General features: G+C 36.9%; 2 protein-coding genes across 5 annotated transcripts in view; both read right to left on the bottom strand.

Moving 5' to 3' along the window:
* The window catches only part of PolD1 (DNA polymerase delta 1, catalytic subunit), a 122,337-nt gene that overhangs the window by 91,859 nt on the left and 6,000 nt on the right, over positions 1-24,478 (bottom strand). Inside the window, exons 1-5 of one of the 4 annotated variants that reach the window (XM_089089523.1) lie at positions 15,018-15,160; positions 13,970-14,100; positions 7,863-7,971; positions 4,759-4,870; positions 584-756 (exon numbers count right to left, since the gene is read on the bottom strand). In XM_089089523.1, the coding sequence (XP_088945649.1) occupies positions 584-756; positions 4,759-4,870; positions 7,863-7,971; positions 13,970-14,082 (507 nt within the window). In that variant the 5' untranslated portion in view covers positions 14,083-14,100; positions 15,018-15,160. Of the gene's footprint in view, positions 1-583; positions 757-4,758; positions 4,871-7,862; positions 7,972-13,969; positions 14,118-15,017; positions 15,161-24,478 lie in introns of those variants that run through there. The other 3 variants (XM_089089522.1, XM_089089521.1, XM_089089524.1) reach the window with 3 other exon arrangements.
* On the bottom strand, positions 14,191-20,567 carry LOC148952082 (uncharacterized). Its single transcript, XM_089089130.1, has 3 exons — positions 19,003-20,567; positions 18,246-18,745; positions 14,191-14,249 (listed from the first exon to the last, which is right to left on the bottom strand). Exons 1-3 carry the CDS (start codon positions 20,565-20,567, stop codon positions 14,191-14,193), a joined length of 2,124 nt encoding a protein of 707 aa, XP_088945256.1.

Here is a 24,478-nt window from a genome sequence, read left to right on the forward strand (position 1 = left end):
CAAAGGATGTTCTGGCTTCGACGATTCACCTAATATGTTTTCCTAACTGGGGTTGATAGCCAATGTCCCTAAAGTGAGAGCGCTAAGTAGGAAGTCATATAAATGGGTAGCAAAGTTTCAAATAAACAAGAAAAACTTCCACAATTCTTTTGTCCGCAGCTATTTTTCAGATCAGAACAGTCGTGTCATTTTGGTTTGATCAGACCTGGGCTAAAAGCAGCAAGAGAAAAGAGATTAAAAGTAACTCAATTCACGTTCAACTTCGGATAGCTTTAGATTATTAGAGGCTTTACATAATTTAGAAAACAAATTTTTAGAACCCAATAGTAATCTTTGCCTTATCGAAAGGTTTGAAATTCCGCAAAAAATTTTGAATTCTGTTCTACCTTATTCATCTTCAACTAAGTTGAGCATTACGAGAATTCAGGGGAGAAGAGTTTATCTGATACGATAACATTTGAATAATCATAAAATGTGGAAGATGTAACGGGCTATCTACCAGATCTCGACTTCCAAGTATAAAAATAAATCATGGAACTATTTCAGTCGATAGGAATAAAAAAGAAACTAAAAAAGAAGTTACCTTAAAACTTGCACAGTCTGAGGGCCCAAAACCTGAAGGTGCTTCGATATAAAAATATGGAGAAAATCCATGAACGTGGCAGCAAACCGAGTGTCCTTCTATAGTAACCCCGAACATTCTCATGACAGGAACCAGACCGCTTTGAGCCCCAGGCATTCCAGGAAGAACACCAGCTAAAAAGATGAATATATAATTTAATATATTAAAATAAATTTACTAAGTATACAATTGAATTTAATTTAGTATTATGAGCGGTAAGGATATATTAAAAAGGGTTTGCTCAATCTGTATTGAGGGCAGTCGAAAATTTTTAAATAGTATCCGCCAGTCTAATTATTAGGTGGTTACGGGTTCGAATCTCACCTACGACTATTTCATATAGCTATATTAATTAGTTGAGTAAATATACTACTACTGTAGACATATCATTGCAGTGCCAGCTGATCTAACCCCAATTCCTATAAATCTTTTCTTAAAACCTCTCAGCATCACATCTAAGGGCATTCTATTTTTCGTTTGGCCAGCTCTGGCAAAACGAAAAGCAGAACGTCCTCAAATGTGGTTGTCAAATACAGGATGTCGTCCTCAAACAGAAGGATTTTGAACAATCTATCATCTGCAATGTGTAAAATGCGACCAAATCAAATTCAGTGTTGGGTCTGAACGAATGCGGGAGCCTAAGAGTTGCCATATTCAGCAAAACTGTGCTGGACTTGATGACAAACCATGAATTACCCAGAGACAATGGCTGTAACTGATCAATAGATCTTTTACATCGATATTCAAAAAGATGACCATGTCTCAACTTTTGAACCTTGAAATGCTTCATAAACATAGATAGATAGATAGACAGATATTTATTACAAAACGAAAGCTTCTTTGGGCCATGGCAAAAAAAGAAAAAAACTAACACTTGCACACAAAATTATAACACAAAGAACGATAAAAACACATAGCCCATAGCAAAAGCAATTAAATAAATAATAATTAGAAAAACAAACATAATAGGACACATAATAGATATTAATTATTTTAGATATTCAATGCTCTAAAGCCACAAGGGCCATTGCTACAAAAAATTACAAACAAACAAATAAACAGCTTACACACATAAAACATTATTTTCAGCAACCCTAGCCCCCGCCCCCCCGACCAAAACCGCTCTCTATGTGTCATTACCAATTTTATATATTTTGCAATCTTTCTTATTGCCCCACTGACTTTAGATTCTATTATTGAAACCAACCACTCCCCTGTCTCCACATTACCAAAAATAATTCGTTCCTTCAATCCTGTAATTTGGAACAAAGGGCCATGAAGTGAAGCAGATCCTCACTATTTTCTCCACACATAGGGCATGAGTAAGGACCGTCCAATATCATAATTTTTGAAAAATGTTGTAACATGACCAAGGTCCCAAGCAGGGACTTCATGACATTTTTGCAGCACCTTCTGCCAAAATTGTGTATCATTCTCGACAAGCAAGTATCTGTATTGTAGTTAGAGCTAGGATCTTACACAAAATAGCTTTTTAATCTTCCATTTCTGATATTGCGAGATTCCAACCAGTCCTTAAATACGTAATAAACTCTACACTTACTTGAGCGTTGGCTTCGAATAGATTAATCTTTCTTTGAATACACCAACCTAAAAGTACTTGCCACTTGCCACTGCATTGTTCAATGGTAGATCGTTGCTGTGGTCGGGCAACCGCACAGGCCACTTCCTTTGAAAATCCTTTGTTTTCCAGTCTACGCCTGATATATTCCAGTCGCGTAGCTTTAGTTTCTTTAGTACTAGTGACAGAGTCAATCCTCTTCGAGCATATCTGAACAATCTCCTTAGGAAATAGGCCTGTCTGCTGCAAGTTGAAAAGGTTCGTGTGACATACTTGACAAAGTCATCCCGGGGCAGTTAAAGTTACTTAGAAGTTCAAAAATCTTCAAAATTGACCTGAACTTTCGGGATGCGGGTAGATGGAGAAATGCAAATCCGTATTGGTTCAACCAATCGTGGATTAGGGCATCCGTACCGACCGCCAGAGAATCTGAAAACGGTGAAAAGTACGTTGACTTTCTGCTTTAATACAGTTGTAAATAGACTGAGTTCCAGTAATCCGTACCTAATCCATAGGGCTTTAGAAACACTTACGTTGAAACTCCATTCTTTTGGTAGACCTTTCCCTTCTCGTCCGAGGGCGTAAGCCACCAGATTGAGTGACCCGGCGATATGTCTTGCTCTTAGGTGAACATTCAGATTTATCGTAATCTCGAAGAGATCAGAACTTGTTTCTCTAAGGAGGAAGAATGGGTTTCATCCTCCTTGTATATGCAATTGACTACTGTCAAACTGTCCGTTGCTACCGTGAATACTTCATTTAATATCTCTTCTTTTAATGCTTTGACTGTTTGTATTTTCCATCACGAAGCAATTGATACAAAGATCTTTATATTACTGAGACCACGCTCCAAAAATGTCTCAATTTAGGTCTTCTGGTTATCTACCCCAACTTAAGGCTAAGCTGTCGGGAAATGCTGCTATGGAGATGATCAGCTGTTTTAAAGAGAGGACCTGACATATATATTCTGTTCCACGACCACTCCAAACGGGAGCATTACTGATATTTCCTGAGGTGTAGTCAGTTGAAAGGAGCTACTCTCGAACATGCACCAAAGAGTCCAATCAGTTTCATTAGTTGCCTTACAGATGTACGAGGCTTTTTTAAAATTGTGTGTCTTATGTGGATCAAGTTATGCGTCTTTTCGGGGGATAGGTGTAAAAGAACCACCATGCTTCTCAGACAGCTCTGTACTACCAAATTTTGTTAGTTGTGCTGTAGCAAATGCTAAGAAATAGTTTTAAACGTTTTTGGTAGTTCAAAAGTGAAGGGACGGTTATTTAGTTGACAGTAAGAGAAGCAGTAAGCAGCAAAAAAGAATCACAAGTACTCATTGTATGGTAAGTAATAGAATGTGCATGAATTTAAAGCGTTGATACTGAAATTATGAAATATGTTTTTTGACTAAGGACAGTAACTAATTAATTTAGGCTTGTGCTTAGGGCAGTGCTTACAGAATTCACACGAAAACAAATCGCTTAAGACTGCTTTTAGACTAAACGATGTGGCAGACAGAGCTTTAAGAGAAAAAGTAGTGTGTTAGGAAAAGGAAAGATCAAGTTAACTAAACTCTTACACTTAGATTAGTCATCAAGAAGCGTCTGAATTAGAAGACTCCTCTAATACAAACTTTATAAATTATATATACGCATTTAAATCAGCGAATATAAAAGGTTTAGTGATGGCTATATCCTTGTACGGGTAAACCGGATAAGTAGGCCAAGGTAATAGCTAATAAATATGAGAAAAATATTGCTAAGGCTAAGTTGGAAAAATACGCTAATAGCCGGTTTGGAGTAGAGTCAGGAGCTTAACCGGATTGCACTGTGTTCCGGTTAATTTGGATTTTGGCCAAAGCACCGCAGAAAGGGGGACGAGAAACATAGGATTAGTCGGGAAGACAAGACTCTACTAAACTTCTAGATTACGCGGGTGATTTGAGTGTCCTCAGGTAGTGTAAGCAAAATGAATTAATTTCTGAAAGTTTTGAGAGTATTGGAAGAATAGGTATTAAAACTAATGCTATCACTAAGTGACATATACAGAGGCCGTGGTAAATACAGAGGAAATTAACTGAACACATATCTAGGTCTATTATTATTTAGGATAGTGGATGCAGTAATGAGGAAAAAAAAGTAGGAAAACTAAGGGACAAAGGGTTTTTATCGTAGTTTAACAAAAAAAAATTTGAAGTTTAGGAATACAAGTCTTGGAATTCATCTAAGGATACTAGAAGCCACATTGTTTACAGTTTTCAAGTACTGTTATGAAACGTAGGTGCTCCGCAAAATTTCTGAAGGAGTTTCCTGAAGATAGTTGGAGGCACTTTTTTTGAACAAGTATATGTCCACCAATAAACTTTAAGGGATATATTATTCAGTCTCAGGCTAGGGTTATATTAAAAGATAAATTAAATTGATTAGGACAGCTACAGCAAAAAAATAGTGGTTTATTGTCTTATTCGTTGTCGTAAAAAAAGCCAGAAATAGCAGGAAATGGAACCTTGCAAACATCGGGTTAGAACAGGCATATTTACAAAAATAAATTAATAAAATACCGATGTAATGGTCAAGGTCAAGTTGCTGGAATGTTACGGAATCCTTGCTAACATCTAATTCAGGAACCTTTGGCCTACACCACTTTGCACTGGTTGATGAAGTTTCAGGCCCCTGTAAAAAAAGCAGGTCCACTTAGAGTTATTTTGAATCAGATGTCAAGCTAGCAGCAGCAAAAAACTTATTTAATACGAAATAATGGCACAAAAAAATAAAACGAAATGGTAAAAAAATATTCACGTCCAATTCCCAGGGCTGCCAAAGGTCCAAGGCCTCAAAAATAAGGATTTTACAGACTTTTTAGGCGGAAAGGGTACCTTTAAGACTTTCCTGATACCAAAAAGGGGCCAATAGGGACCTGGTTCAGCTGTTAAAAATGACAATCAACATTATATTCGATATTCACACCAATCTGTCCAAAATCTGAAACCGGGATGGTCAGCAACGATCGCCTGTATCGTCATCATCTTCTGCATAGACATGGGTAATATCAAGATGGTCTGACCGCTTAGCTTTCTATGTGGATCTTCCAGGTTTCTTTTTTTCTTCTTGGTTTTCGACTATGAAGGTACAAAAATTAGAAAAATACATTAGTAACCAATTCAGTTAATGACCAGAAAATCATCACAAGACAATGACATTTAAAAATCTTTTTTTTTTTGGGGGGGGGGGGGTTGCTTCCTATAGAAGTGCAGTTATCAGCAATTAGAAATGCAGTTATCAGCATTTTTTCTGAAAGAAAAATTTAGATACTCCAAATTGCTGTTGAGTTAAAAGTGAATAACAGTTACCACTCCTCGATTTCTTTTAGTTAAGTATTTTCTAACGTTTTTTTTTCGGTTACTATCGGTCAAGGATCGTTCTTTACTGGGCTTTAGGTACCGCTGCAACAATCATACAAGGATTAGTATGTAAGAGTTAAACATCAATGGCTATTTTAGTGAATTAATTAGTCCATTAAGGCAAGCTGAGAAGAAAATCTCGAACCCCCGGTAATTCGGTACATAGGCTATCTAAAACAACGAAAACATTCCAGCAGCTTAAGTGGCTCCAGAGGTCAAAGCTCCAGAGGTCCAGGGCGTCAAAGCTTTTTGTCCATCATTATCAATAATATTTGGACGCTGTAACCTTGAAAAAACCCTGCAGTCTTTAGGGCACTAAAGGTCACTAAGGCATTAAAACAACTTCTCGGCTGAAGAATTGCTAATTGATTTCTCACGTTACATGTATCAAAAAGTGGACACCTTTTTTCTCAGTAATATTGAATTAAACTGGGTGGAAATTACATGTGGCGCCCCACCAGGTACCAAGTCAGCAGCTCTTCTTTTTCAGGCTATTATCAACTATATGGTTTCTGACTTTGATGATCGTTTTAAATTCGTCGATGATTTGTCTGCGCTTCTTAAATACCACGTAAAGGGTTCGCAAGCTGTAGCCCAGTTCGACCCAAATTTTTTCGATCAGTCTAAATCACAGTGTACTGCGAACAGTCTTCAAATTAATGAGAATAAATCAAAGGTTTTGAGGTTCAACCCACTTAAACGCGATTTTACCTACCCCGCGACTTTGTTCCCTTCTGCTTCGTGTGCGACTATCTTGGGCGTCACCTTTAGTGTGGACTGTTCGTTCTCTATTCATGTACAAGAGCTGGTTAAGAAGGGACATTATGCTATGCGGACACTGGTGGCGATGCGCCGCCTAGTTTTTCCAGTGTATCAGCTGAAAACAGCATACCTCACTTTTATTCGACCCATCCTTGAATATGCGTGTCCCGTCTGGGGCCCACAAGTTCATCACATAGATTACTTAAGTGATGATTTGGAGGGATCCAAAAACGAGCTGTAAAGATCATTCTTTGCGACAAATATGTAGATTACAGCTCCGCTCTGAAGTCACTTGAAATACCAACCCTTCATGATCGCCGTTTTCAGGTGATGATTCGTTTTGGCCAGTTTTTATTGTCTAGTCCTGTACATAGGAAAATATTACCACCTAAAACGCCTGTCCGCGCAAATACCAGAAGCAAAAGAAAACTTATGCCCGTCTCGTGCCGCACAAACAGACTTAGTAACTCCTTTGTTCCTTTTTTTACAAGTGCTTTTAATAAAATGTAGAGAAGTGTTTTCATGTAAAAAACAGCGCCTTTTAGTGCATTTTTTTAATGTGTCTATGACAGCTGTTTTCATTAAAATGATTCTGATTCTGATTCTTAAACAAGATACTAGCAGAGAGAATGTAGCTCAAGGATCCAAGCTAAAAAGAACAACTTATTTTTGGATCAACAAAGATCCTTGATGATAATCAAGCACTTCCCAACGAAAGTGTTTATTTCACTCATTAGGTTTCGGAATTAATCAATTACAGTTTGAATCATCTTGAACATCATTGACCAGCTCGGAAAAAGGGTTTTATTGAATCTTTCCACAAAGCGTATATTTTTCAGGCACCCTTTCTCTACCAAATATGCACTAAAAATTCCAAAAGTTAATTTAACTTTATCAATCGAATGAATATTATTTTCTTCATGATTTTTTCTATTCACGTCAAGTGAATGAGTATCTAGACGAAGAGAGTCCGCTGCTGTTAGACAGACGTTTCAAATTAAATGTAGGGGACGACACCATTAAGGTCAAAACCTCAAAGATCCTTTATGGAGTATTCTAAAGGTGGAAGGCGCAATATATTACCAAAGCAATTCTAGCGGCGCGATATTGCAACTACTTGAGTTGACATAACTGCATGATTTTTTGAACACATTAATGAGGCCAAGAATAAACCACTTAAAAATTTCAATTAACAATAGGAAATTAACTAACCTTATCTTAAAGAACCGGGGCGGGGGGGGGCAGCCTCCCCAACCCTGTGTTTCAGTTTATTTCAAGTTTTAATGTCGCTCTTAACTTTCATTAAAAAAAGAACTTCTTTTATTTCGTTTCATTTTTCGCAGTATATACAGGGTTAACCTAAATACAAGGAGGATTAAGACCCTCAAACCCCACTAGAACAGTCAGAAAAGTCAATAAAATTTCATAAAGTAAGCAAATTTGTTGACATAAATCGTTGAGAATGTATCCGAATCAAAATATAAACTAATTGTTAAGCTTACCTGTCCAATAAGTTCTGTTCCTATGTCAGAGGGCATCTCTGCCTCCATGCCGTCAAGCATAGCAAGCTCATCTTCAAATGACATAGGGAAGTCATCTTCATTATCAAAACTAGAATAAAAATACTTTAATACAACAGAAAAAGAAGACAAGATGCATGGAGTATGTTTTCCATTGAAATTAGTTAACAAAAGAGAAGTAAGTCTATTGGCGGAGCCCATCAGCCATAAAAGAGTTCATAGACCACTAGACCTGTAAAGAAACTTAAAATCATAGTCAAAATTGACGACTAGCGCCAAAACAAAGTTGATAATACAAACAAATTTCTAAATGATATTCGTATTTAGCAAAATTTCAACATAGCGATTAAACTAACAAAGAAGAAATAGTCCCTCCATTATTTGTCAAGTATCCTTGGAAATTTCAGATATTTTCTGATGTTATTGCCTTCCTCACTAAAATACCTGCTAACCTAAAAGTCTTTGAACTATACTAATATGATACCAGGCTTAACCCCTTTTTCACGAGCTTTAAAGAGAAAAAAAAAGAAAACGCATCCCACTTGTGGAAAGTGTTCCTCGCTAGTACTTTTGGCGCTGAGTTCGAATTATTATGCCCATGACTTAAATAAAACCTCCAATTTTGACCTTTTTTTTCTTTGTTATTACCGGTTTCTTCATGAAATGATTGGCATTTTTGGAAACCTTGCAAGATAACGAGTGAGACCAATTATTAAAACTGGTTCATAGACAAAAATTCATTACGACAATGGAAGTGTGGTCAATTTTAAAATGACTTACTTTCCATTCGTTATTCGCGGCTAGCCGCTATAACTTTTACTAGCTTGTCTTATAAAACAGCTTTGCTTTCCATTGGTTTTTCACGACTGGCCCTCTTTTCCGCTAAGGCACGGCTTGTCATGAAAAATGATAATTATGGTAATTCAACTCTGAGGCTATTCAGTTTGTGATAACTTGAGGTTCAAAACATACACATAGTACTCGATCAACTAAAAATATTACCATTCCTTTTTATATGCAAGGAGACTGGTTGGGAGAACAGTGAGAAAGTAAAAATCATTATGAAGAAGTTGTCCTTTAATTCAACTTCAATCGAGTAATCCAAAATATTAGTGGGAAATTTCTTTTCGGGGAGAGGGGTATACTGCTTTTGGTGCAAAGCAAAAGAGAAAAAAAGTTTGCTTGTTCAATGATAATTTTGTTTTTACACTTTACTATTAGAAAAGCAACATGGTTTCTTGATGACAGCTCAAATGGATTTTAGTCGAAATTAAGAATTAAGGTAATTAAGAAGCAAATTAAGAATTAGTAAAAAAGGGAAAGAGGCCAACAAAATTCAAATTCAGACAAGCATTGACCTCTGTGCATATATTAGTACCTTGTTATTTTACGGGTGTATGAGGGAACCTTTTGCACTGCGAGTTGATTGTCACTCCTTTTTTGTCACCCTTCTAATTAAGATTCATTGCTCCAACAGTACAATTTTAAGGATGAAATTACATCTATTGCATCCAACGGATTTTATTACTTGTGTTAACTGGTTGCCGTTGATTAGCACCAAAACGGACTGAGTTCTAGCTTGGTTTACGTAAATAAATGATTAACTCAAACCTACAACAAAGATAAGTTATCCAAAGAGAAGAGTTTGGCTACCCAGTTTCAGTACTGTAAGATATTTCAGAATTGTTTCAGTATTGCTACCCAGTGTTGAAAAAATCACTTTTTTATCCTATTTTTAAATTTAAGTACGTTTTACTTACGACCAAAGAAATTTGATGCTTAAACACAACTTTTAGAACATTAATTGGCACCCTTTGTGTGATACTTCTTTACTTTGTGCGGAAGCACTTGTGGGATAAGATATTGACAAAAGAGCACAGAATCATGGTCGGGAAATATACTATATAAGCCCCAGATAATAGTTAAACGAATGCTAGAGCATTTGCACTTTGTAAGTTCACTTTTACCCAGGACTTTGTAACAGACCAGATTACTTTGACTGTAAGTGTTATTTATTGATGTCTGTCTGTCTGTAAATCATTAGTCGAACAATATCCTTATTGTATTCCTGAAGCAAATCAAGAGATAACCCAGATTTTCCCCGTTCAAGACTCAGCAGAATCTTCGCCTAAATGTAACTATCCAAATTTACCTCTCTCTAGCTCAGGTCTAAGAAATCAGCAAGCTACGAGCTCTGGATACGGCGGTCAATAGTGCGCAGTTAATTAGCACCAATTCGATGCACATCCGTTCAGGGCGCTAACTTTTGAGAAAGAGATTTCCCAGCTAAGTTTGGGTTAATGGGATCCTCCTTAAAAAGACTGTAGCCCAACAAAAAAATTATAAGAACTGGTGGCAGCAGAGGGATTTTAATTTCAAAACTCAGATTAAACTCAACTGTGGACACTGTATATTTTCAGCAGTTATTTGTGTTTATCACAAACATCAACACATCCGAAAAAATACTAATCCAGTTTACAGGGAACAACAAAATTTCTTCAAACAAATTATCTGCATGAAATATATCCATTTTCATCACTTTCAAAAAGCCACTGGTTTGTTCACTATTTTTTGTTCTAATTCTATTTCATTGATACCTAAATGGAAGAATTGAAATCGTCAATTGTCAATTTTCGAAGTAATCTGTTGAGTTTTCAGTAGAGCACAAACGACACCTATGGATTCGAAGGTTGGTAGACCAGCTCTTATCTGGGATAGTTTATGTTTGTTATAAGTTAGAATTGACTATTCATTTCAAAGTCTTAATTATTATTTAAATTGGTTGTTCAAAATAAATTGATATATTAGAAGTTTGAGAATTATTTTAATTCTTAGTGTCATAATGAAAAAGGAAAAAAACTTTTTGTATATGTACTCTGTTTCGGTAAAACAGACATGACACTCTAGCCCTAGTCTTAAGAGGGTTTTACGGAGTGGAAGTCCTGATGTTGCAAAGTGTTTGTTTAAAATTTGACTTGAATATACATTTTAATTCATGTTTGAATTACCTATCAATTATTCATTATAAATTTGTTTTTAGTTAGACTTACTATTTTTAAAGTTTGGCATTAAGAGATATTTTTCAAAGAAATTCAAAAAATATCTGTTTACTATTCAAATGAAGAGATTGAACCGAACTAAAAACTTCACACATTTCAAACATCTGTATATGAAAAAAAAAATAACCAGCCTACAGGAAACAGTAGCAGATTTCTTAGAATGATATTATTTGAAAAAAACTACGTTTTCTAAAGAGTTAAAGAGGCTGAGTTACAAGGTCGAACCTTAAAACGTACAGGGATTAGGAGGCACAGTTGGGGGGCTACCACCCCCAAACCCCCCGCTTTCGCAGCCTTTAAATATAAAAAAAATTTCTTTAAACTGAAAGTAAGGAGCGACATTAAAACTTAAAAAGAACAGAAATTATTCCGTATATGAAAGAGGCTGTGCCCTCCTCAACGCCTCGCTCTTTACGCTAAAGTTTGACTTTCTCACAACTCTTTTTTTAAACAATAAAAACTTTAGCGTAAAGAGCGAGGCGTTGAGGAGGGCACAGCCTCTTTCATATACGGAATAATTTCTGTTCTTTTTAAGTTTTAATGTCGCTCCTTACTTTCAGTTTAAAGAAATTTTTTTATATTTAAAGGCTGCGAAAGCGGGGGTTTGGGGGTGGTAGCCCCCAACTGTGCCTCCTAATCCCTGTACGTTTTAAGGTTCGACCTTGTAACTCAGCCTCTTTAACTCTTTAGAAAACGTAGTTTTTTTCAAATAATTTCTGCACGTTTTTGTACAGTTTATTACTTATTATTGCTTGACTAACTGTTAGCTGATCGTGTCAGGAGTTAAAGTTGGGGGGCTGCCGCCCCCAAACCCCCGCTCTTGAACATTCTTGTGTTAAGGCTTTTAATTCCTGAATACTCAAATCACGTCGTACAGGGTGCCTCCTAATCCCTGTACGTTTTAAGGTTCGAACTTGTGACTCAGCCTCTTTAACAGCCCCCCAACTGTGCCTCCTAATCCCTGTACGTTTTAAGGGTCGACCTTGTAACTCAGCCTCTTTAACTCTTTAGAAAACGTAATTTTTTTCAAATAATTTAAAAAAGAAACTGAGTTTCTTTTCAAAGTATATAAAAAAGTTGCTCTGATGGTGAATCGAACCCGAGTTTTCCGCCTGAAAGTCTGAAGTCTCAGCCGCTGGACTATACAAACACAATAGTAATTGTTGTTTAGCAAATAGAAGGTATTTTCGACGCAAGCAAATTCCCAAAAATCTTGATATGTGGTTTTTGGAAAACAGGGAAGGAGTGATCAGATTGAGCTGAAATTTCGACAATAAGCTCCCAGGCCCCAGGAAAGCTTATCCTCTAAATTTCAGCCCCATCAGACAACGGTCCAGGGGGGGTTGTGGAGGGAAAAATTAAAATGGGCTAATATAGGAAAACGAGGTTTTTCGTAAATGTAAATTCGGGGGATAATTTTTTCGGTCTGAAAATATCAAAAGGCCCTAACAGGTCGAATTCTGCTTCGAATGAGTCCTCATTCAACCGGATCCGTTGCCAACTGTGGCCTGTAGGCGTGGCTAAGAAAAAAAAAAGAGATGAAGTTTAAGTGGCTGTATTTGGTTTTTGGAAAACCAGGAAGTAGTGACTGGATTGAGCTGAAAATTTGAGGATAAGTTACCGGGCCCTAGAAAAGCTTAACCTCTAAGTTTCAGACCAATCAGACAACGTTATAGGGTGGCTGTGGTTTGAGGGTCCAAACTTCCGGCCCAGTTTACCCCGTGAAGATAACGTCGGAGGAGGATGACATTTTGCAAGTTTCTTAGTTTGAGCTTGGGCTACAAAATGCAATTACCGCCGTCTCTCTGCGACCTCTAGGACCTGAAATCGCTTAACATTGTGGTGGGTCGCCTCTTTATAGAGGCACAAGTGTGCCTCCTTGATATTTGTAACAATCCAACATATCTATTTCACTATTATGAATGCCCTGGCGAGGAAGAGTGGGTATGAAAGGTTGAAGCTGTTCTGATGCTGTGAAATGGTTTGGAGTCTCTGATCTGTCATATCTTTTTTTCTCTGTCCCTATTCCCCTCGGAGAAATCCTTGCTTGCGTGGCTTCATAGTGGCATCAAGGTGGACCTTTCACTAGCTTTCCTAACCAAAACTCTTACTGCTAACATCACTGCAGGGTGAACTTGGGGAGCGGCACCCGTCAAGGAAATTACAGTTTAGTAAACAATACAACATTTGTACTGGATTCTGATTAATGGATAATTCTTCTGGGCTTGTTCTGTTTTGGTGGGTGTTTTCGGGCTGAAAAACCTCTTCCTAGCTAATTTATCTACTATGGGTTTCCTCCTTGCAGTAGCATAATATTTGTAGGCATGAATATATAATGAGTAGGAGATAATAGGCTTGAGATTGTCTGTGCAAGATTTCGACTCTTGAAGATTTCGACTCACGATGCTCGTGATAGAAGAGCATCGTCAAGCATGGAAAACCCTGTTGTGACCAGGGTTGCACTAAGCCTCCATTCAACTGGAGATCCTAGGTACTTCTTGTTGTTTGGTTCTAAGTCGAATTAAGTGCTTCATGTCGACTTGAGAAGATGTGTTAGTCCCCGTCCTGTACTGGTTGTGGGACCATTGCTTTTCCTGAGGCCAAAATATTTTCAATGATTTAAAGAATATATAAATTGCAACTTGGAATGTTACAAACCTTAAAAAATATCTATCATATCGACATTTTATTTTAACATTGCTCTTTGGCTTCCTTTGACAAACTTTTGAAGCATTTTAGTTTTAATTCATCACTTACACAGAACCTTAAAATACTGCTGTAACCATAATAACTCTCCAAAGCATAAGTCACCTTAGGTCAAAACAGCAGTCCAAAGCTGAGTCACTTCCTATATTACATTTACGTCAAAGGTCGCAACTGCTTGAGAAAGAAGCATTGAGACGGGCATGAAATATAATGCATGGGGTCCTAGTAAAAAAAAAAGAAGCAAAAACAATCTTAAACACAAATTACTCACCATATTTGTCCAGAAAAAAAAGCTGGAGAACTAACAAAGAGAAAGTAAATTACCTCTTTGCTTGGCTGCCAAATGAAGCACTCCCAGATGAAGCTTGACTGGCAAAATTTGGCTTCTTTTGCAAAGGTGGCTTTCCAGAAAATGTATGCTTTTTTCTTTTGTCCATTTTATGCTACTGTTCCCTCTAAAACATATAAAACACTGCAAAGAAATAACTAAATTAAATGATTACAATGGATCTACTAATATTATTTTTACATTCAAAATCAGGAGATTAAAACCCAAAATGAAGAACCAGACAAGAGCTCAAGATTTTATCTTGGATGTATATTTCTGAAGAATAAACAAACTATATGAAAAAAAATCAACATTACAGATTAAAATCGTTTAAATCTAGATTTCGGGTGTGTGTGTGGAGGCGGGAGGGGTTGCAGGCCTGATGCCCTCCCCTCTCATCTAAACACATGCCTGGGTGTAAAAGAACTTTCAAGAGCATTAGACATGATTTAAAATGATTTTAAAAAGCGCGCCCCCTCGCCCCCCCCCCTCTCGATCCGCCACTGGTCTTACTTTTATTTTAGTGGTGTTTCTTACGGTTTGGTTCTATTTATTTTAGTGTTTTTTTTTTACAGTCTTTTTTTTTATTTTTGCACTGGGGAGCGGAGATCTTGGCCGAAACATTTGCACTGCATTTTGATTTTCACTGGGTGTGAATATCCTCGTTTTTTCTTTTTTTTCTTATTTTATCATGCTTAGCCAGTCAGAAATTATTTACTTTTAGATATTGTCTCTATAGCTAATTAATTAATAAAATTTTATGAGGTTTTCAAATGTCAGTTAAATATTTCTGGACTATGAGGCCCTTAAGGGCAACTACTCAACCTGCTGCATAGCAATTAAAGGCCCTGATGCCATTCATCAAGCATATGCTCACTTCATAGCTAAACAAATTTCAGTTTCAACAAGCTTCCAAAACAAGTATACAGTTACAACCTGAAGCCAGTGGCGCCAATTCACGAAAATGTAGAGGGGGGGGGGGTGCAAGGATTTTTTTTTAAAATTAAGATGCAAAAAAAAAAAAACAACATTTAGCAAACATACCTAAAACAGGGGGTAGCGGCGAGGTCGCTGCTTGGCAAAATCGTCGACTAATCTATCCAAATCCAGTTTCTTTAACTCCTCTTTTTCAACGCCCATTATCATGAGATCACTGAGCCTGTCGTTTCCCATCGTCGATCGCAGATAGTCTTTCACACGCCCTAATGCCGAGAAGAATCGTTCATTACTGGCAGTGGTAACAGGCAAAGTAGCAACTAGCTTCATCAGTTTTAGCACTGCAGAATAGGCAACTGGGAGGTCAGATAAGATTTCGATAGCTCAAAGAAGATCCATTTTTGAAATATCACTTTTTTACAGATGCAGCTTTGCAAGAGAAAGCTGGGATTCTATGGCATGGTCATCGACACCATGAATCTCTTGATAATGACACATAACTCTTTCCACTTTCAAATGTTCGAGAAAATTGGAACTTGAGGGGTCGAAGGCAGATAAAGCGTCGAGCATAGGCATATTCTGCATGAAACGTTGGTCCATCTCACTCGTGAAACGGTCTATTACCTCAAAGTACAGAAGATTACCGCAGTCTGATTCAACTGGCTGACTGGTGTTGCGTTTACCGGTTTTTGAGTTTGAAAGAAAGTCTTTGAGACGAATGGAAATGGCTTGATTTCTCTTGCTTCGGGCACTGGTTTTAGATTGTGGAGATTTCGATTCCTGGATATCGTTTAAAGCCAAGAATTCAGATGTTTTTGCTTAAGTTGTTCCATTCGTTATCATTTCTCAGCTTTTGGAGTGTCTCATATGTCCCAGAAATCAGTGCAAGTGCCTTATAAATCAACAAACTTCCGGATTGAAGTTGCTCTGATAAACAACTTACAATGACTAATACTTTTTCCATTATGTGTAAAGTTGAAACAAAAGAGGCAGAGTTGATTTTGTCCAGTAGTCCTTTTGCTTCACACGCTGCCTCGCCGTTGGAACTATCAGAGACTGCGGCAAGCACAGCAACAATACAATCAAATCTGGCCTTCACCTTCGAAATAGAGCGGACTGCGTAAAACCAGCGAGTCTGGACGGTCCTCTCTAGCTCCAAGACTTTTTGCCCGCTAATACGCTGGGATTCCACAAATAGCTCGTGACGAGTATTGTTGCATGATATAAATGCGTAAAATCTTTGCACCACAGAGAAAAATTCAGAAAGTTCGCTGATATTTTTTAGGCATTCAGTCAAAACCAAGTTTAATCTGTGGGCGTGACAGTGTACATAAACTGCATGAGGTACCTTCTCCCTAAACTTTGCTTGAACTCCGTTAAATTCCCCACTCATAACGAATGCGCCGTCATAACATTGGGCAATACATAGAATCGAATCTACACCAAGCTTTTCTATAGTTTCACAAATCAAGGTCGATAAGCTCTTGTTGTATAATTTGTGCATGTGAAAGCACCCGATTGGTCGCTCCACTACTGTTCCATTTGATATTACCTGAGTAGGATCCCTAATTCTTCTTTTCTAGAAACGTCTTTTGTCTCGTCGACAAGAATAGCAAAGTAATTAGCTGATTTTACTTCTGAAATAATATCTTGGCGCAAGGCATTTCCTATCAGTGTAACTGCGTCATTTTGGTACTGATGACTACAATAGTGACCATATCGGGGCTGTAACTTGGCCTTCAGCTTTTCGTCGCCTTTAGACATTTCCTCCATCAATTCAACCAAATTACCCCGGTTTGCAGATGTTTCTGATTCGTCATGACCCCTCAAAGCAAGACCCTGGGGGCCAAGAAAGCAAATAGCGCGAAAAATGTACTTCACATGATCTCTATTTTGCTGAACCTCTTGAGATCTGGATTGAATTAAGGCATTCGCTATAGATTTCGAAGTATCAGTACTCATTCTCTTAAATTCCGTCCATGCTGACATACAATGCCTATGTCTTTCAGAACCATCATGTTGCTTTAATAGAGCAGAACTGTCTTTCCACTTGCAAAATCCTGACTCAATGAAAGCCCTTTTTCCAGCAGTTTCTCCAGCCCTTAGAGTCCCCATAGAAAAATGGCGGCAAGCAAAACAAAACACGGAATTCAAGTTTTTTTAGTATTCAATCCATTCATAAGTCTTATAGTAATGTGCACTGAATTTCCTTCCGTTAGAAGTGGAAGCCGGATATCTCTCAAGAATAGGTTGAGCTGGTTTGTCGTGACACGTCCTAGAGATATCTGAGAGAGTTTCTTGACTGCTACTGGAACCCGCAAGGGGTTCAATTTCAATTTCAATTTATAACTGGGATTTATTTTACTATATACATAAAAACAAACAAACAAAATACCCCCAGAAGCAAGCTTGTGCGGGGGTAATCCCTTCTAGACGCATAAAAAATCATAATAACAAAATAAGATCCAAAATAATAACTCTTTTCAATTAATATGAATACAAATACAAGTTCTGCCCTCCAACTCAAAAACTAGTACTAACATACTCTACGTAGCCACTTGACAATAATCACGTACCCCCCCCCTTTTTAGCCAATTCATTAAAAATAATAAATTACTAAACAATACGATCTCAATAAACTACGGAACAGCAGCAGGTCATCCACACATTTAAGTTCCACTGGTAAACTATTCCAAGCACTCGGACCGGCATGACGGATAGAAAAAAATGATCTTGTCGCTTGCGGAATCGGTCTTCGAAATTCATCCAAATTTCTAGTTCCATGCTCATGAACATCACCCCCACTCACAAACATTCCCTTAAAACAAACAGGAACACTACCATAAAGATACTTAAACATGAACTGTGTTTTATAAAATTTAAAAAGACCCGATACCGGTAGAATCTTCAGCGTCATAAACTCATTACGAACAGATGATCCTCTATTATCCTTACCAATCAAAAGCCTTATTGCCGAATTTTGTAGTACACGCAGGGGCAGAAGATGCGTTCCAAAAGTAGACGACCATACTGAAGAACAATATAATAGATATGGATGTACAATTGAAAAATACAATAATCTTAATATACTAGTTGGGAGAAAATTTTTCAGTTTACGCATAATTCCAACATTACGTGCAAGTTTCATAGACACACAAACAATATGATCTACAAAACTTAAAGTTTCATCAATAATAATCCCCAAATATCTAACACTCCTCTTTCGTGGAATCATTGATGTACCATTACTTAAATTATTCACCCATGGGTAATAACTTGGAGATCTGCTATATATCAATAAACTAGACTTATTACAATTAAGTTTTAACCTATTACTTCTCATCCACCTTTCTATATTCTTAAAACCTTCTCGTAATTGCGACATCAATTCATTCTCAGTCCTACCACATACGGTTAATTTCGTGTCGTCAGCAAACATAACTAGGGCTTTACTAGGTTTAAGTGCCTCTAGAGGAGGTTTAATAATAGTATACAACCCATCAACTGCACTTGACAAATCATTTATATAAATAGAAAACAAAAGTGGGCCTAGGGGTGATCCCTGGGGAACTCCACAATTTATAAATCTACTGTCAGAACGTGCATCATTAACCTCCACAAACATTGACCTTGAATTTAAGAATGATTCTAACAACTTCAAAGCATTTCCCCTAATACCACAATTTTCTAACTTCATTAACAAAATATCATAAGATACAGTGTCGAACGCTTTCGCAATATCCAGAAAAATTGATGCAACTTTAAGGTTATTGTCTAATGCATCATTAACATATGTAGTCAAAAACAACATTGCATGCTCACTAGAATAACCTTTTCTGAAACCAAATTGATTTTGATAAAAAAACAAATTCTTTTCAAGATACTTTTCTAGCCTTATATATACTAGCTTCTCGAAAATTCTAGCAATAACTGGTAGCAGCGAAATGGGACGGTAATTACTTATATCATTTTTATCACCCCCTTAAATATTGGAACAATCTTCGCTCGTTTCAAACACTTTGGAAACACACCACTTTTAAAACAACCATTTATTAGTGAAACCAGTTGTTTAATAACACATTGTAGAACAAACTTTAGCACTCTTATAGATATTAGATCAACACCTGAAGCTTTATTTTTCATAGCCATTATTACATCTGTTATTTCACTTTCCGTTACCTTAGTCATTAAAATAGAAGTATCACAACTGGGAGGAAGATATTGATCAAAAGTACCATCACTCCTATCACAATAAATAGATCCGGCAACATTATTACCTACACTAGAAAAATAATCACACATCTGATTGGAAAGTTGAACTGGAGTTTGATCTGACTGAAGATTTGGCAACGTAACTCTTCTCTTGCCAATAAGAGGCCTGAGGAGACTCCACGTCTTTGCCGGGTTACCCTCACTCTTTTTAAATTCTTTAGCTAAATACTCAATTCTAGCCTTCCTCAATAATTTATTTAAAGCAACATTATACTTACGATAAATTTGCTGGTTTAGTACGCTTGCCTCAATTATACTCTTTTTATATAATTCATGGCGCCTTCTCATAGATCTAAGAAGACTACTGGTAATCCACGGTTTTATTGCAGAATCATATTTACTCTTGTTTTTTTTTTTACGCATCCGGCAGTTTTCTCTTAGACTACTACACAATTGATCATACCACTTACAAAATTTAAGATCCGGATCACTTATTGCATTCAAAAACTCCCAAACCATACACACTAATTCATTCTTAAATCGTACAAGAGAATCCGCGTCCACAGTCGGTACAATTGGGCTACAAAAACTCCCAGCTGTATAATTATGGTCCACTTCAGCAGAAAGAAACACTCCACAGTGGTCTGAAACATCATTTACCAGCACTCCTGGTTTCCAAAAATTCACGTTCGTGAATATATTATCAATTAAACTAGCTGACGTGTTACAAATCCTTGTACAAATATTTATACCTGGGAACAATCCGAAACTAGACATTAAATTTAACAAACTAGTAGTTGCACGATTACTAAGTACCATCATATCTATGTTAAAATCACCCGCTATGAAACTTGGGCAACCTGATACATTCAACATTTCCAATTGCTGCTCCAATAACTCTAAAAACTCTATCTCTGAAGCAGAAGGCGGCTTATACAAAATAAGAACCAAAAACTTGGATCCATTTCTACTTATTTCCAACACCATTGACTCAAAAATCATTTCGCGATAAATGCAAATATCCTGTCTAGTCTTAACTGCAAAACCTGATTTAATATAAACTGCTAATCCTCCATGCTGTCGAGTCTCCCTATTCCTATTAATAAATTCATAACCATTAATATCTAACAAAGATGAATTATCATTCCGAAGCCATGTCTCAGTCAACGCCAACACATCAAAATTCGGATCCGAACACAATTCTGAAATATAATGTAGAGAACTATTTAACCCCCGGCAGTTTAGATGTAATATATGCAGAGTTTGTGGCCCCCGCCGCGTCACATAATCCTTAAGATCACTTGCAAATACATACTTAGAATTTTCCAAACAAACCTGATTATTCCCATCTCCATCAAACTCTCGATTTAACGTCTCATTCATTCGATCCGCAAACTTTACGTGACTATTCTCAAGCAGCGCCAGTCTCTCATTATTTAATACCATTATCAAAATTCAACGCACATTGTAGGGCAGAACTTGTACTCAGCAACAGAAATCCCAAATATTCAATCATATAACGGAACGAAAGTAATATAAAAAAAACAAAAGAAACATAGAAAAAATCAAAATAACGAAAAGATACAACGAAAACATGCTTATTGTCAAAACACATACTTTTTAATACTCTGGTATGTTAACTTCAGGGAACCTGATAATTAACTTCATCATAACATAATATTCACTTATTGTAATTCACTAGCAAACAGACTAAGGGAAATTTCATCTAATATCATTTCAGAACGCCACTCCACTACCTCTAGCGCCTCTCCGACCAGCTTGGATACGCCCACTGCTAGTCGCCATTTCACCATCTTGGGGATTAATAAGCTCCTGTACAAATTCACCAGCATTGTACTTTGTAACTGAGCCATCTGGACGCCTTATGAACAAGCAGGGGGGCACGGACTTAGAGACCCAACTATCTATGCCGCGTTCACGTAGCTTCATGCGAGTCAAGATCAGCTTTTTTCGTGCTTCTCGAACACATTGCGGAGCATCATCTGATATATAAATATTCTGAAAACCACAAATAGACTTTCCTTGCAGTTTCCTTGCGTTCTTCAGCAGTAGTAATTTAGAGCTTTTCGAAAATAAGTCAACTTTCAAGAATTTCTTATCTGGTTTAAAGTCCAAAATCTTAAATGACGGAACATCATCTAAACCCAGACCCTGCACAACAATCTCCTTGAAAATTGTAGCACCTTCAATTTCATCCTTTGCTTTAATATTCCAAATCAAAATATTGTTTTCTGAAGGCTTGCTTTCTAAATTCATCATTCGTGTCGAGATACTAGTCAACTCGGATCTCAAAAGCTGATTTTCATCAACGAGGACTTTCACTTGATTTGTCATATTCTTATTCTCATTCTCAATTGCAACAACTTTCGGTTCTAGCGCTGAAACTATCGATATCGAGTCAGTTACTGTAGTTTCTAGGCTTTTAACACGATCCTCAAGGCCTCTGAACCCAGTTGTTAATACATCCAATTTAGAGCTATTTGCAGTAACAATCTCCAAGATTTTGCTGAAATTATCTGATAGACTTTTTAGTTCGTGTCTCTCATTGCTAGATTCTGTGGATTCCTGAGACACATCCAAATTAATCTCTTGCATAGACCCATCTTTTAGACTAAATTTTCTCTTTCGGCCCAGTATATGTTAAAAAAAAAAAAAAAAAAATGTTCTGTTTACTTCAGTCTAAATTTAACGCATTCAGACACTTGCTAATCACAGTATGCTCTCGCTCGCCACTGCTAAACTCGTTAATCCACAAAACAGGTTCCCCGAGCATAAAAAGGTCTTACTCGCTTGGGTTCATTTTGATAACTTGCTTAAAAGCAGTGATGCCCAGCAGCATAGGTGTTTCCATGTTTCACTTATTGGGTCAGATACACAGAGAGTCTTTCCTTACTGACATGCACCTTCAGCAATGCACACCAAACTTTCATGTTGATCTGAGCCATTTATTGTTCTGCTTGCTTCCGAAATTCTTTCACAGGTGGGGGAATTTATCTCAACTAACCCAAGACTTTGGGCGCTGACACTATTGCCAGTTTCTTGCACTAAAGTTTCTTCATTTTTCTTCTGCATTTTCACCGAAAAAAAATCCAAAGTTTGTTGTCGCTTTTTACTCATAGTTTGATTACGATGTAAACCTTGCTTTCTGCTGATAAAGTGTTTACTTTGATAAGCGTAGCCAAATCATTCCGAGTTATGGGTTCTCGTGAAGGAGGCAGAAGAGTCTCTTTCACTATAAACTATGTGTTTTATTGTACTAAGTTTATGTACAGTAGTTTAAGATAGATGAATTTAAACGAGTAGTAGACAAGGACTTCACTCAGACACGGCAAGAGAAGAATTGAAGAAACACATAGAAACTCACTTAGAAAATCAATCCCATACTCCACAGTGAAACTACCCTGCTTAGAAACCCCATAAACCAATCACTTACATTTCCTGTTCATGACAGTCCCATACACTCCACTGGGACTAGTCACCCCATAAACTATTCAACAACGTCAAGAATCTGCTGACCAAAACCCCCCTTGAAACCCTAGAACACATTTCCTTTCCCAGCTACTAAAAAAGGCAATGTACAAAACTCATAGTTTACAACGCATTCTTCACAAGAACAATAACGAAATGGGTACTGACCACATGAAGCTTAGTTTTGAATGAACCCTACTCAGAAATAAAATAGTGTAGACGCGCTCGCTCTTAGACATTTCAAAACAAGATTATATAATTAGGGCACCAGTTTGTTGGTCGTATTTATTGGACCAGTTGTTGGTTTAATATAGCACATAGCTAAAATAGAAAATAGCTGTGAAATATAAATAAGAAGGTAATTTTCAAAGTCTAGGGCAGGGCCATGCCCCCCCCCCTGCCTGAAGCCCTACATTGAAGTAGTCTTAGATGCCACCGTATTGCATACATTATAAGGAGATAGAAATCCAGACTTTAATAATATCCTAACTTACTGTAATATCCTAAACCCAGATATTAGGTCCTTGTGGTGTTGCAAATTATGCTGTAGTGAAGGGACTTTGAATAATGACAACAATTCTGATGTAGAGGGGTTTTTGGTCACTGAATTGTAACAATGAAATAATCATCTTCAAAACTTTTCGTCTATCCTCAAACACATTATAAGACCATACTGTCTGTATATGACACATTATATATGAAAAAAAATGAGTAAATAACCAAGATAACAAGGGTAATATATGCTAGTGGACAGAAAAAAAAGCAAAAAGGACAAAAGCAGATATTTTTACATGGCCCTCTGCTAAGCTGTCTTCAGTGCTATAAAAAAGAGAAGAAAAAACTAACCTTCAGAAGTAAACTAAAACAGAGCAGACTAAGACACTTATCTATCCTAACTTCCTAATACTTTCAGCTAGTTTTTTATTAAAATATTGTGTTTTAGCCTTTCTGAAAATTGGTGCAGGTATTTCTTATCAGAAGCAAAAATTTCTTGGCCAGCTGTGCTTGGTAGGCTAGAGTGGTCAGTCCTAAGCTTGCTCTTCTCATTAATACATCTGAGCAAACCATCAATAACCATTATTTGTAGCCCTTACGCAAGTGAGGATCATGTCTCCCAGAGAAATAAGAATAATAATATATAAACTTATTATAAGGGGCCATACAACACAGCATTCTAAAGTAGGCTGCACCCCATAATATCACAACATAAAGAATAGTCATCTCTCACCTACCCAAAAGAACAAAACCAGGAAACCCTAAATAATTAGATCTTTCATGTTCTTTCAAAATTTTACCCTTATAATAAAATTAAGCAGTTCTTTCATCCTTCATATTATGGATCCCTAAAAAACCATCATCTGTTTTTTTTTTGTGTGTTTTTTTTGTATTATTAAAGACCAGTGTCTTTTTAGCTAAATAACTTTCAAGTATATTCAACTTAATCTAGATCTCAGCTTAAGATCTACTCTCCAGCACTGCATCATCAGCAAAAGGCAACAATAATAATGTAATGCTTCTTAGTGAAACTATTGGTGGATATTGCTGAACATATTTGCTAGACATTTTAAATATATTGCCTATCTCAAAATTTAATCAGTGGCTTGGAAAAGAAAGTAGCCAAATTTACCTTATTCACCTCTATTCACACTTTGGAGTTATCAAGGTCTCCCAATCATATTTCTATTGTCCAAATCCAACTCATATTCCCATGGTTGTTCCATTTTCTATCCAATTCTGGTTTGAAAGTTGCTGCAGTTCAAACAGTTACTGTACCTTTACTGGGTCAATTCCAATCATGAATCGCTTGTTCAGTAACAAAGTCTGTATGAATACTGGTATTCATAGTCTGTTTATAAAGCTTTTTTGAA

The sequence above is a fragment of the Artemia sp. Qi Xiang Cuo genome, chromosome 5, assembly GCF_049724085.1.
Source record: "Artemia sp. Qi Xiang Cuo chromosome 5, ASM4972408v1, whole genome shotgun sequence".
NCBI classification, from domain to species: Eukaryota; Metazoa; Arthropoda; class Branchiopoda; order Anostraca; family Artemiidae; genus Artemia; species Artemia sp. Qi Xiang Cuo.

Excerpts from the sequence above, each read along its gene's own strand:
- LOC148952082 (XM_089089130.1), bottom strand. The coding sequence starts at position 20,567 with ATGGTATTAAATAATGAGAGACTGGCGCTGCTTGAGAATAGTCACGTA. Across the intron at positions 18,746-19,002 it reads ATATCTATAAGAGTGCTAAA|AAAAGGTTATTCTAGTGAGC; the intron begins GTTTGTTCTACA and ends ATTTGGTTTCAG. Across the intron at positions 14,250-18,245 it reads TATAGAAAGGTGGATGAGAA|AAATATACATCCAAGATAAA; the intron begins GTAATAGGTTAA and ends TTTATTCTTCAG.